The sequence below is a fragment of the Diorhabda sublineata genome, chromosome 7 (assembly GCF_026230105.1).
Source record: "Diorhabda sublineata isolate icDioSubl1.1 chromosome 7, icDioSubl1.1, whole genome shotgun sequence".
NCBI classification, from domain to species: Eukaryota; Metazoa; Arthropoda; class Insecta; order Coleoptera; family Chrysomelidae; genus Diorhabda; species Diorhabda sublineata.
The window spans coordinates 9,525,152-9,538,382 of NC_079480.1; the positions used below are offsets into that span (position 1 = coordinate 9,525,152).

The 13,231-nt window shown below is 31.9% G+C and overlaps 1 protein-coding gene across 2 annotated transcripts in view; it reads right to left on the reverse strand.

Moving 5' to 3' along the window:
* Nucleotides 1–13,231, reverse strand: part of LOC130447065 (cytokine-like nuclear factor N-PAC) — a 114,957-nt gene that overhangs the window by 92,014 nt on the left and 9,712 nt on the right. Inside the window, exon 6 of one of the 2 annotated variants that reach the window (XM_056783689.1) lies at nucleotides 1,866–1,925. The exons of the other annotated variant lie outside the window; for it this stretch is intronic. Coding sequence (XP_056639667.1) covers nucleotides 1,866–1,925 — 60 coding nt within the window. The remainder of the gene's footprint in view (nucleotides 1–1,865; nucleotides 1,926–13,231) is intronic. 2 annotated transcript variants of the gene reach the window in all.

Here is a 13,231-nt window from a genome sequence, read left to right on the forward strand (position 1 = left end):
CTGTATGGGGGATGTTGTATCACTTCCCACTAAAGCTCCAATAGTTTCCCACGAGTTGCCAAATATGTGTTTTGGCTTTGCATTATCATGGTGGAACACTAAACCTTTCCGATTGGACAATTCTGGCCGTTTTTCTTTGTTTGCTTCATATAATTGTTAACAGTAAACATCAAAATTGATCGTTGGGTTCCTTGAAAGCAGCTCAAAAATCACAACACCTTTGTAATTCTACCAAACTAACAGCATGAGCTTTTTTGTTGTTTTTCAGTTTTCGATGTGTCTGGGCTGGTTCATCGTGTTTGCTCCATGATCGTTTTCGAACTATGGTTCTGTACAGGACCCATTTTGTATCACCATTTATGATTCTTTTCGAAAAATGATCGGTTTCATTTCGTTTAAGGTGCTTATCGAAAATATTGATTCTTTGTGTTAAATAATTTTCTTTCGATTCGTGATCAAATATGAAGCTTCTAAACTAGCCCAAGATATTTTAAATGTTTTTCCATTGTTGTGTGTCATACATGTAGCCTCTTCGCAGCCTCTCGGACAATTATATGACATCCTCTTCAGTTACGACTTTGATTTGGTCATTATCAACTTCAGTAGGCTGACCAGAACATTGCTAATCTTCAAGGAAAAAATATCTCCAGAAAGGAATTTTTTATACCAATTCTGACACGTGCGCTCTGTTAAACAATCAGCACCATAAACTTCACATATTTCTTCGTGAGGCAGCAGCTTTCTTTCCATTACGGAAATAAAAAAGTAAAATATGTCGAAAACGTTCGTTTCTAAACTCCATTTAAAATTAACCCACAACTAATAGCTTTAATAAAAACCACGCACTACTTGCTTCTAAAGTTACGTCAATGTTACCAGCATCACGTGACAATCGGCAAAGTATAGCACTAACATAAGTTATTCAAAAAATGAAGCAACGCTCTCTATCAGTAAAAAGCAAAAGTACTTAGTTGCCAACCTTATATGTAAGACAATCATGTTTTTGTGATTCCCACATATATTTCTATGAACTGTATGAACATAGTGAGGAACTATTCTTATTGCCAACAATCATCTCACTTTGTTTTTACTGTGAGATTCATAAGCACGTCAGTAAAAGAGACAGATAACGTCACGACCATGCGCGGAATGCGTTTGCTGATAACATAGAAGATATAAGTTGGTTATATTGTTTTTCAGTCATGTATGAACGCTATTAGTCCCTCAAAGTAAGATTTTATTATTGATTTTTATTTTCTACCATAGTATAATTTTCTGTAGGATAGAGTTATGAGCTACTCATTCTAAATACTAATAGCACTCTTTACCTTCAGCTCTTTAGAATATATAAGTTGGTTAATTAGGTGCAAATATAAGTGTACAACCGATATATTCTTTATTTCATACGAAAATACTCGAATTATAAGTTAAAAAAGATTTCAACTGTCTACTAAAAGAAGTGATACGTCTATAGATTACGAAAGCTTCATCATTTTATTACTCCGTCAACTATAAAAATAGACTATAAGTTACCTCTTTTTTATTTCTGCAGCTTTGGAATCGTGATATCCTAAAATATTTAGTTTAAAACGATTCGTTTTTAGAAATTACTGCAAATGCCTTTTGCAAAAAATAAATTTTTATATGACTATATCAATTATAATCTTTGATGACAAAAATGATGAATTATTCAATTTTTAATATCAACTATATATTTTCAGAAATATGCCGGATATGAAACAATAAAAATTTACAAAATGCTACTCAATACAAAATAACTTAGTATCCCATAACACCAAAAGCTTTGTTAACGATTTTAGGTAGACATGCAAACTAACTGAATCTTCATATAAAAATTTATTTACCTCAGTCCCTGTTCCTTTTTTATTAAATATTGATTTTGATACTTTCAACGTATTTGGTGACTGAAACAGGAGAGTTTCCAATAAATAATTAACATGCGAAAAATTATCAAGCTATTATCAAAAAAAATGGTACTACACATTATAAATAATAATAATAAATATGTCACATATTCTATCTAATGAGAAAAATTATATTTTATAAAAATATTTTGTGTTTTACGCATCAACATACTGTTCACTGCCAAATAAGTTGAACTGTCGGACCATCAAAAAAATAAATTTCCAAAAAGAACGTGTTTGTTTCTACCATCATCTCTTTATTAGACTGAAATCGCATTTTTATTTTCAATATACTAGGATATATTGAAACATTCTTAGCCTACTATAGAACCAAACAAAATTTCACTTTAATTTTTTCCCGTAGAGGGGTCAGTAATGTCGAATAGTAATCTTCAGTTATTGTTCTACCCTTATCCAAAAAATCAATCATGATTACTCCATGGCAATTCCAAAATAACTGAAGCAAGAACTTTTCCAGCAGATTTTTGGACAAGAAACTTCTTAGGTCTTGGAGAACCAGAGTGTCGCCATTCCATCGATTTTTGCTTTGTTTCTGGATCGTATAAATGTACCCAAGTCTCATCCATAGTAAAAATTCGGTTTAAGAAGTCTACATCGTTTTCAAATCGAGAACAGATCGAACGCGATGCTTCTACCCGTGCAAGCTTTTGGACAGCATTCGAACATTTGGGGATACATTTTGCAGCAATTTTTCTCATGTTCAAATTGACGTGAACTATATGATGAACGCGTTCGTATGAAATATTCAGGGCTTCAGATATCCGTTTTAGCCCAATTCGACGGTCTGATAAAATCATGTCATGAACTGCATCGATATTTTCGGGGACTGACACAGAAACTGGCCTTCCCGATCGGTCATCACCTTCAATGGAAAATTCACCTCTTTTGAAGCCTGCAGTCCAATTTTTCACGGTCGTATACGAAGGACATTGATCACCAAGGGTATTAAGCATATATTCTTAAATCTGCTTACCTCTTAACCCTTTTAAATACAGGTACTTTTTTCGATTTTCACAATTTTCTTGTTTCTTCTGATTTATTGCGTAACTCTGGTTTAATTTTTTGATGTCAAACTTTACACTGACACTTCTTATTAGAAGTTATTGTTCGTTTCTATGGTAACGCAATATTTTGTTTTTGCATGGAACTGGACTAGGCTAACTAGATATCAATACATCCTCGTAGAAACAAAAAATTATTTAAGGGAGCTAGATCAGATGTATATGATAGATGAGGCAATAAATCGTAATGCAGTTCGGCTAATTTTGCTTTGTCCTGATTGAATAAAAAAGATTTAACAAACCTCTTGGCCGCAACCACCTCCATTTTTGCCATTCGAATGACAATGATGGAAATTAGTAGTAATGAATATAAATATCTCATGACACTACTCGAATAGGTTCTAATGAGTACAGGCCGTACTTCCAATCATTACTGCATGGTAATAATGAAGAAGATTTTCTTGGGTAGAAAACAACAATTAAATAAAAGCTATGTTCGTCATTTAGGAGAATTTGGAGCTCAGTTCTAATGTTGGCTAAACAAAATCTTTCATAAAAAGTTCTGAGACACCATTAAGGTAGTAATTATGTTAGCATGTAAAATGAATCATTATGAAGTCTAAATTTTGAATTTTCATTTCAATAACCAACTCCAATATTTACAGTTTTTGAAGGAAACCGTATTTTTCATAATTGTAACCAATGAGTCCATGTACATAAAAGCTATTAAAAAAACCACTATCCACATAGCTGTATGTGTTAGACTTCTGAAGAGAAAGTTGCGTTATTTGTGACTGTCTATTCTTCAAATATAGAAATTACATAATTATTCAGTATTTTAAATAATTATCGTAAGCTAACTATTGTGTTGTGTTGACTATCAAACTGATATTCTACATTTGTGAAATGATTGAAATCCAGCATAATTTAAATTTAATTTTTAGGTTATAGAATAAATAAAGAAGAGTAGGGTGACCCCGAGGAAGAAGACTGTTATTACTGGCTACCCAAATATATTATTAGTGTTAACGATTTTACTATTCGTATAATCTAAATGGAGAAATATTTTCAAATATTATATTAGTTAATAAAAGTGCCGGACATGGTGATCCATTGAGATGTTTGTTGACATGTGCTCTGTTTGTAAAACAAAACATTCAGTGCCGTAGAATGGTATAGTAACTCAGCCAATAATTTCAGTACAAGACGGCAAGTAGATTTGATACATTTACAATCTTTTCCAAACGGGCAATTTAAATGGCTAATGCATTACCAAGATCGCACGACAAAATTCTTACACCCTGAAGACCACAAAAATTAAAAAGAGCTGCAGAAGTATATGTATCGTTCAAAGTTAGGAAAGTTAATTCAGAATTGTCAATATTTTGAGGCAAGCTGTTAATTTCGAACTTTCATTTAGTGGTGAAGGCTTTCAAAAATGCTTATGCAAGCCAGCATAAAATATATGCAAAGAGACACAAAACACTTTATACTTCAAAGTGTCACCATAGTTTGTCATGCGCCAAAAAATTACTGAAACATTGTTCAATTCTCTCTTTTTTTTTATTATCATCTGGTTGGAAACATACCAGGGAGCATCTATAATTACTCACAGAATCTTAAATTGTGTCCTTTTTATAACGGCTATACTCGATTTGATGACAGTCCCACAGCTCTATGCCGTAAGTCCAAATTGGAATGATGACAGTCTTGTACAATAAGATTTTATTTTCTAATCACATTTGTGATTTTCTGTCTAGCAACCAATACAATTCTCTCATTTTCAGATCTATTTGTATGTTTTTTTTAATGTATTATCTCTACATTGTTAATGTATATTGAAGGACATTTTTCTTTTCTTGATGTACAAGTTATGTGCTGCGATTTGCTTTTGTTCTCCTACTTCGAATATATGTTCATGTAGATTTGCAGATGTTACCATAGAATCTTCGTGGGTCCAATGAATAACGGTGTCGTTCGCAAATGTGCGGCGGTGAATATTATGTACAATATTGGCACTAGAACGCTGCCTTGTGGAGCTCCAGATTTAATGGGTTATGATGTTTTGTATTTTATTTTTGTCCTAAAGAGTCTATCTGATAAATATGATTTCAGTATGTTGAGAAAGGGAATCATAAGAGTCTGTTTGATTTTAAATAGCATCGTGCCATCAAATGCTTGACTTATGCCTAAAAGTACACCTGTACAATACATTTTTTTTTCTAAGGCTCCATTTATTTCATTCGCAATTCGATGACACTGTTGAGTTGAAGCCAAATTGATATTGGGGAATTAAATCCATGTTGGGATTAATTCGTGACAATTTCTCAAAAAATTTGCAAATGATGGGTAACAAGCTTATTGGTCTATATGAATATGCAATGGTTAGATCTTTTCCTGGTTTTGGGATCAGTATTACTAATAGAAAAATATAAAAGATGTTTATACATTCACTATTCATTTTTTTGTAATAAATTCACATTGTAAAATATGACGATGATGATAGTTTTCTAAACATCACAAATTGTTTTACCGTATATAAATAAACTACTACGTGGACAAAGTTATTTTAATTTGTTTATTAATGAGAAAGTTGACAAAAATATATCGGGAATGCAAAAAATAAGCATTAATTACTTTATTTACTTTGTGGTTATTTTGATCCACGTGAGGCATCCAAAATAGATATATTCCTATTAACCATTTAACATACAGCATCCTCGTTTGAGGACAGTAAACTTTTCCCATTTTGTTAACTCACTTTTTTATTAAGAATTTAACTGATATATCACTAGATGACACTACCATTTAACATAGGGTGCTTTCACTTCTTTGTGATAGGTTATGATTAAAAAATTGTTTGAATTGATGTTATTTGTGAATTTGAAACGTGTTGCTATTATTTTTATTTTATTGTCAAAATTCTTGGGTGAACTTAGCGATGAGATTACCTGAGATATATTGTCGGATATAGAAAAACACTTTATTTAATGTGGTATTGTAATATTATCTATAATTTTTTATTTCAATTTTAGTTTACGTATTCAAAAATGTGGTCAAACGTTTTAAAACCCTAGAGGAAGCTCATAAATATTTGTTTTCCGAAGAAATTGAAGCGAATATATTTGCTTTGCCTCCTGAAGTAGATGAATAGACGAAAAAAACTTTGAAGATGATGAATTATATAATTTGCAAATAATAAATGTATGCATAAAAGCTTAAAAAAAAGTTATTTGTCATTAGTCAAATGAGGACCTTTAAGGTAGTCAGGCACTTGTCATCGGACGGAACATATGCGCGTATCGGACAGATCGGATTTTCTGAGTGTGATTGAAAACATTGATTCAAATGGATCTTCGCGGACATATTCGTACAAATACGTAAATTATTATCGAGTAATGTTTTTAATCACACTCGAAAAATCCGATGGGTGCGTGTGCTCCTTTATAAGGCTCCTGAAAGACTTTTTTGCAATATATCGATTAATTTGTATTTAGGGCACATTGTGAATAAGTATATGTATAAACATTTTTTTAAGAAAAATAATTTGCACTTTAATGGGTTGAAATTGAATAATTCTTTTTTTTTTAGTTTCTCAATTTATCAATAATTTTCCAAATTGAGTATAGTAGAACAACAGCATACAATCATGAATAAACAATACGATTCGGAAGACACAAACTTACCTTAGCTCTATTGTTAAATAGACTATAAGGTCTTAAAAAATCACTAATCTAATATTCAGTAAACTTTCAAATTCGACAATTTTTCTATTTATTTAGCGTTCATAGATGAATGTATTCTATTTATTACAGTTATAAGAACATAATAACACCCAAGATGTTTTGGCACGTGACTTGTTATTTTTGTAAGTATCAATTACTATTTGAATGATTTTCTAATTTATGGTAAATCTACTACTTAGTGAATTGTGAAGGAACAGTCTTTGTATTTGATATAGAACATGTTAATGTATATGATAATATTGTGTACTTAAGCCAAAAACAACATTTGCTATTGAAATATCTATAATAAGAAATATAAAAAGAGCATCTTTAGGATATAAAAATTTTTAAAACACAATTCTTAATTCACTCATTCAAGAAGTTACCTTTGTGAAGTTATCCACGGATTTCTGCCTCGAATATTTTTTTACAAAATAAACTGTTCGAAAAAATATTATTAGAGGAGATATACAATGACATTATAATATGCTACAAAAATTTACTACCAAAAACTGAAGATTAAGTAGATAAAAAAATGTTTAAACATGTTTTTTCTATACAAAAAATAAAAAAAAAATATGTAACTACTACAAAGTTCACCTGATTAAGAAACAATGATATGATATCTTAGGCCCAATTATTTTTCAAATTTTCTTCAACTATTGCAATAAACACTTAATAAGAAACCTATTTACAAAAAATTGTGACGTAAGTATTTTTTATTACATCAAAAAAATCATGAAGTTCACGTCTGAGCGCTAACGCGCTTCGTTCGTTTTGATATCGAAACCCCAAAATTTCTTAAAATTTCCTTCAACTATTGCTAAGGACACTTAATAAGAAACATATTTACAAAACATTGTGACGTAAGTATTTTTTACAACGTCAAAATAAACTCATAAAGTTTACGTCTGAGCGCTGCCGCATATCGTACGGTTTGATATCGAAGCCCCAAAACTTTTTCAATTTTTCTCTAACTATTGCAAAAGACACTTAATAAGAAACCTATTAACAAAAAATTGTGAAGTATTTTTTATAACATTAAAAAAAAATCATAAAGTTTACGTTTGAGCTTTTAGCAGATGGGGAATTGGTTTTGAGTGGCAAAGAGGGAATTTTATTGAGATTGGATGAGGAATCTAACTATCTTTCAGCGTGACTCTGAGAGCACAACAACTAACTCTTTTTACCAACATGTCTTCCACATTACAGTCCGGCAATCCGTACAATCAGAAGGTTTCTCCAGAAAATCAAATGAGAAGATTATTAAAAAAACAGATGAAAAATTAGGACAATTTTTGAGTAAAAGAAGATTTACCTTCAAATAATATTGGTTCCAAATTTTCACGTTTAGAAACAACTTTTGAACCGACTCATGTGAGCAGACCGCTGGGAATCTTCCGAGTTATTTTTCAGCAACAGTTTTCTGGAAATCGTGAAGCAATCGGTGAAATATGCGATTCAAAAGGCTCTCTTGGGAATATTGATTTTGAGTGGATAGTGTTCTGTCCCACGGAGAAGGATGTACTAGGAAGAGTAACCTGACGTGCAAAACGCTGCAGGCTCCTAACTCTTCGACCCAACAGATTTGAAGAGATTAGGCTTTATATTCATCTAAACGACAACAACACCCTCAATAAAGATAATAAACTTTATAAAGTAAGACTTTGGAGCACTTGAAACTATGTTTTATGGAATTTGCAATTTACGAGTCGGAGTCTAGTGTTGACGAAGAAATGATACCTGGTTTTGGTCGTCATGATCTAAAACAATATATAAGAGGAAAGCCAATACGTTTTGGATACAAGGCGAAGTGTCATAATTTCAAACGAGGCTATCTGATGAACTTTGAAATTTATCAAGGTGTTAGGGGTGCAGAAAACATTTATAAGAAGGATTTTGGATTAGATTGTGGTGTTTTATTAAATTTTTCTGATAGTTTACCAAAAAACCTTAACGGTTCTTTTCAGCGACACCATACGAGGATATATTGAAAAACGAAACTTCTTAGGTCTTGGAGAAACAGAGTGTCGCCATTCTATCGATTTTTGCTTTGTTTCTAGATGGTTTAAGAAGTCTACACTGTTTTCAAATCGAGCATTGATCGAACGCGATGCTTCTACCCGTGCAAGCTTTTGGATAGCATTCGAACATTTGGGGATACATTTTGCAGCAATTTTTCTCATGTCCAAATTGACGTGAACTATATGATGAACGCGTTCGTATGAAATATTCAGGGATTCAGATATCCGTTTTAGCCCAATTCGACGGTCTGATAAAATCATGTCATGAACTGCATCGATATTTTCGGGGACTGACACAGAAACTGGCCTTCCCGATCGGTCATCATCTTCAATGGAAAATTCACCTCTTTTGAAGCCTGCAGTCCAATTTTTCACGATCGCATACGAAGGACATTGATCACCAAGAGTATTAAGCATATCTTCGTCAATCTGCTTACCTCTTGACCCTTTTAAATACACAGGTACTTGATGATGGCTCGATACTCCAATTTCTCGATTTTCACAATTTCGGTGGACATCTTTTTTCTTGTAATTTATTGCGTAACTCTGGTCTGGAACTGGTCTAGGCTAACTAGATATCAATACATCCTCGTATATATACTGACAACTATTTTTCAAACTTGACTGTTGCAAAGGAATTTACCAATAGATCAATTGCATTGACTGGAACGATTAGGGCAGATCGGATTGGAGATGTCAAGCTAATGGATGTAGCAAACCACGCAACTAGGCATTTAGCTTCATAAAAAAAGAAAATTCAAGTGATTCAACCACAAGTGGTAAGGTCCGATCGCATAGATCAAAACGTGACACCTTATTGGTCTTCTATAAGGTCTTAAAATTGGTAATGACCGATATTTTTTTGGAGAATCGATGTTTCATTACAAAATGCATGACTTTTACATCGGAGATGTGTATAAGTATCGGACAATCAGCCATTCGGTCTCTTAGAATTCAAAAGAAGTGTGGCAAGAGAGCTAAAGGTGAATGAAGCAACCCCAAGGATAAGAACTGGGATCGTTTCATCAACCAGATATGAGGGTATAGGACATTTTTTAACACATCAAAACAAAATGACGCACTGTACATTTTGTCACTCTCATACAGAAATGAAGTGTGAAAAATGTTTAGTAGCTTTGCAAAATGTTTTGTAAGTTTTCATTCTAATTTTAATTAGCTGTTACATCGTATATTTAATTGTTTAATAATTGCATTTGTAATATTAATATTTCTACAAATGAAAATTTAATTATACTGTAATAGTTTATAAGAATAATATATAAACCAGTTAATATACAACAACTTTAATAAAATAAATTATTATTTAATCTGAACGCTGCATTAATTATCATGATTTTCCAAATGCCCATTGGTGCATTTTAGCACTAGATCATAACTCCAAAATTAAAAGGTAATTTTCGAAACTGCAATTATTTGTATACACATACTTGTTTTTAAAAACAAAATTCAAACAAAAAATTTGTGGGTATAAATGGGTATTAAGCAGCTTCCTGGTCAAAAAGACGTCGGCAATTCAAGTTAAGGTTAGTGGCTCAATTCCTTTCTCATTCTTTCCTACCAATACAACTAATTAAACAAAAAACTAGTTTACAAGAACTTAAAAACCAAAGACGAGCTCTTAAAGGTGCTATTACTCGACATCAAACTGATGTTAACGAATTTAGGAACGGCGACAACACATTCTTGTTAAAATCGTGAATTTTAGATCTTAACGGAATTTTTAAAACTTATAAGTCGGTACAAACTGATATTGAGGTTAATGACAACACCTACACAAAAACAAAATCAAACAAGAAGCCAATAAGGAAAGACAACAGGTTGAAAATAAATACTACTCAATCGTTTTAAACGTAAAGTAGATTCTCTCTCGAACTAATTCTAATGTCACAGGAACTTCCTCTAATCAAAATTCAACCGTCATAAATATACGGTACTGATCCAGAAAGCAGCAAATTCTTAAAACCTTTACCTCTACCAACCTCCTCTGGTAATTATAACGATTGCTTCTCTTGATTGATTGATTCTTTCAAGGCTTTATTATACAATGATACAAATTACTCGCAAATATGCAAATTTCATTCGCGACTGTTTAAATGACGAATTTCTCAAATTCAAAACCCTACTGATCGTGAACCATTCACAAAATGTTCAAATAAAAACACAAATTCTCATATAATACCACAAAAATACCCCTATTTCGGCGGGTAATGAGAAAAAGCGGTCAGAAATGTTAAACATCATCTTCGCCGTGTAGTTGTAGACGCTTCACTAACATACGAAGAGTTTTATACATTACTAACATGCATTAAAACTTGTCTTAATTCTAACCAATTTCTCTCTTATCCCAGGATCCTAATGATCTGAAGCCACTAACCCCAGGTGACTTTGTAATCGGAGCACTGTTAATCAACCGTGAAAAGCAATTTTCGCGATATGCCTTGTCCAAGATTATCTCTCTGGCAACAGATTCAGCAACATTTTTGGGCGAGATGGAAGAAGGAATATGTTAACCAGTTACAAACTAGAGCTAAAAGGCATCAAATTCAACAACCCATCTTAACCGTCGGCACGATGGTCATTTTAGAGAAGAAAATCTACCACCTTTAAAATGGAAATTGGGACGTATTGTGGCCACTCATCCAGGTAGTGACGGTGTAGTAAGTGCAGTTTCGTTCAATCAAACAACAATCAATGATATTTGTAAACGCGCTGTCAAAAAAGTGTGTTATACTTACCACCAGTGATAATTAAACAAAGGGCACAACATTTATGTTACAAGTTTGAACAATTTCAACCCAATTTAATAACTATATCACAATTTGCATTAAAACCTATGGATTTTGTTCAGGATTTATCTTGGAATTCATTTATGAATTTTGTTTATCACATATTTTAATTTTTGTTTGTTTGTATTAGATAATACATTTGCTTATTCTATTGTTCAATTGAAGTATATAAACTTCAAGGGGGCGGCATGTACAAAATTTTTGTAATATATAATAAGTGGTGATTGCATTTTCCACTCTTAGATATAGGAGGGTAGTCATAAGATGAGAGAAACTAGTCTTAGTTTGATCATAGGAAATTTACATCAATAAACAAATTATAAACTAAATACAGTCCTTTTCATTTTAACAATTCGGTTCAAATACAAGCAACAAAAAGTTAAGGAAAAAGCACAAATATTTACGTGTTGATGAAAAAAAAAAAAACTTCAAAGGAAAGTAAATGTGTTTTTCTTTAGAAGACAGTAGACAAAATTCTTGTCACGTTTCGAGATGATAAGGATTAACCTGAACTAAATCAAAGCACTATGAAAAATAAGTTTCCGCTGGAGAAAGCATTCCAGAAAGTCTTTTTTAATAGAAACGACATTTTAGTATGAGAAGAAATTGCCTGAGGAAAAAAAATGAGAAACCGTGAAGAAATAAATTTTATTCAGATGAAACATGGATGAATGAGATCATACACCAAAGAAATTTTAACAAGAAGAAACTGTTACAATTTGTGGACAGGCTTTTCCAAATAATTTATCAAATGGTTTAATCCACCAAGAGGAAAAGGCACATCGGCAGTTCAAACGGTTTTGTTAATGGTGGTTTATTAACTCTTGAATCTACTCATTCTGATAACTACCAAGAGGACATGAAGGCTTATGTTTCTAAAGAATAGATCTTCTTCCTCAGAACTGTATAATAGTAATGGATAACGCAAATTATCATTCGAGACTTTTAGTCAAATTGTCCACAACCAAGTGGTTAAAGAAACATTAACAGAATTCTTTTAAATGAGTGATGTTAAACAGTTACTTTTGGAGACTGTAAATGATGTGAAGCCTGAAAAGTGGGAAAAGGCAGTTAATCATACGATTAAAGAAGAAGAGAAAATATTACTGATAAAATGATCCACTTATACTGATGAGTTTTATATTAAAATTATTCTTTGTGAAAGTAAGGTTATTTAAAAATCAATATTCAAACCCTTATACCTATATAACCAGTGTGACACAATGTTCTTTATACTTTGTCGAGAAAAAATTAAACATTTTAGAAAAATTTGTACTTTTTTACTTTCAGCTGCTTGCAAGATTAATTAGGTGAAAATATTCCATTTTGGTTGAGACTGCACTGTATCTCAGCAATTATTAAAGATATAGGTTTTCGCGACCCTAAATTACTTTTTTGTAAAATTTTTAAAGCCACAAACAGAAATATCCCAACTACTTTTGTTCCTCAAATACAAGGTGAAAACAAAAATGGAGATGTTATTATTTCTCGGGTCCTGTATAAGATTGAAAAAATTGAAACTGCTTGTAATAGATATTTAAAAGTGGCGTATTTAAAACCTTGGTATTTTTTAAATGGAACACCCTGTATGTTTTAACGCAAAATTTTTTCTGAATACTTCAATAAATTTCAGCTTCAAAAATAAAGAAAAACCATATTTGTTTGTTTATTTAAAAAAAATGTTTTGTTTATTGCATTTAATAGTAGGCCAATTCTTTCACCCATGCA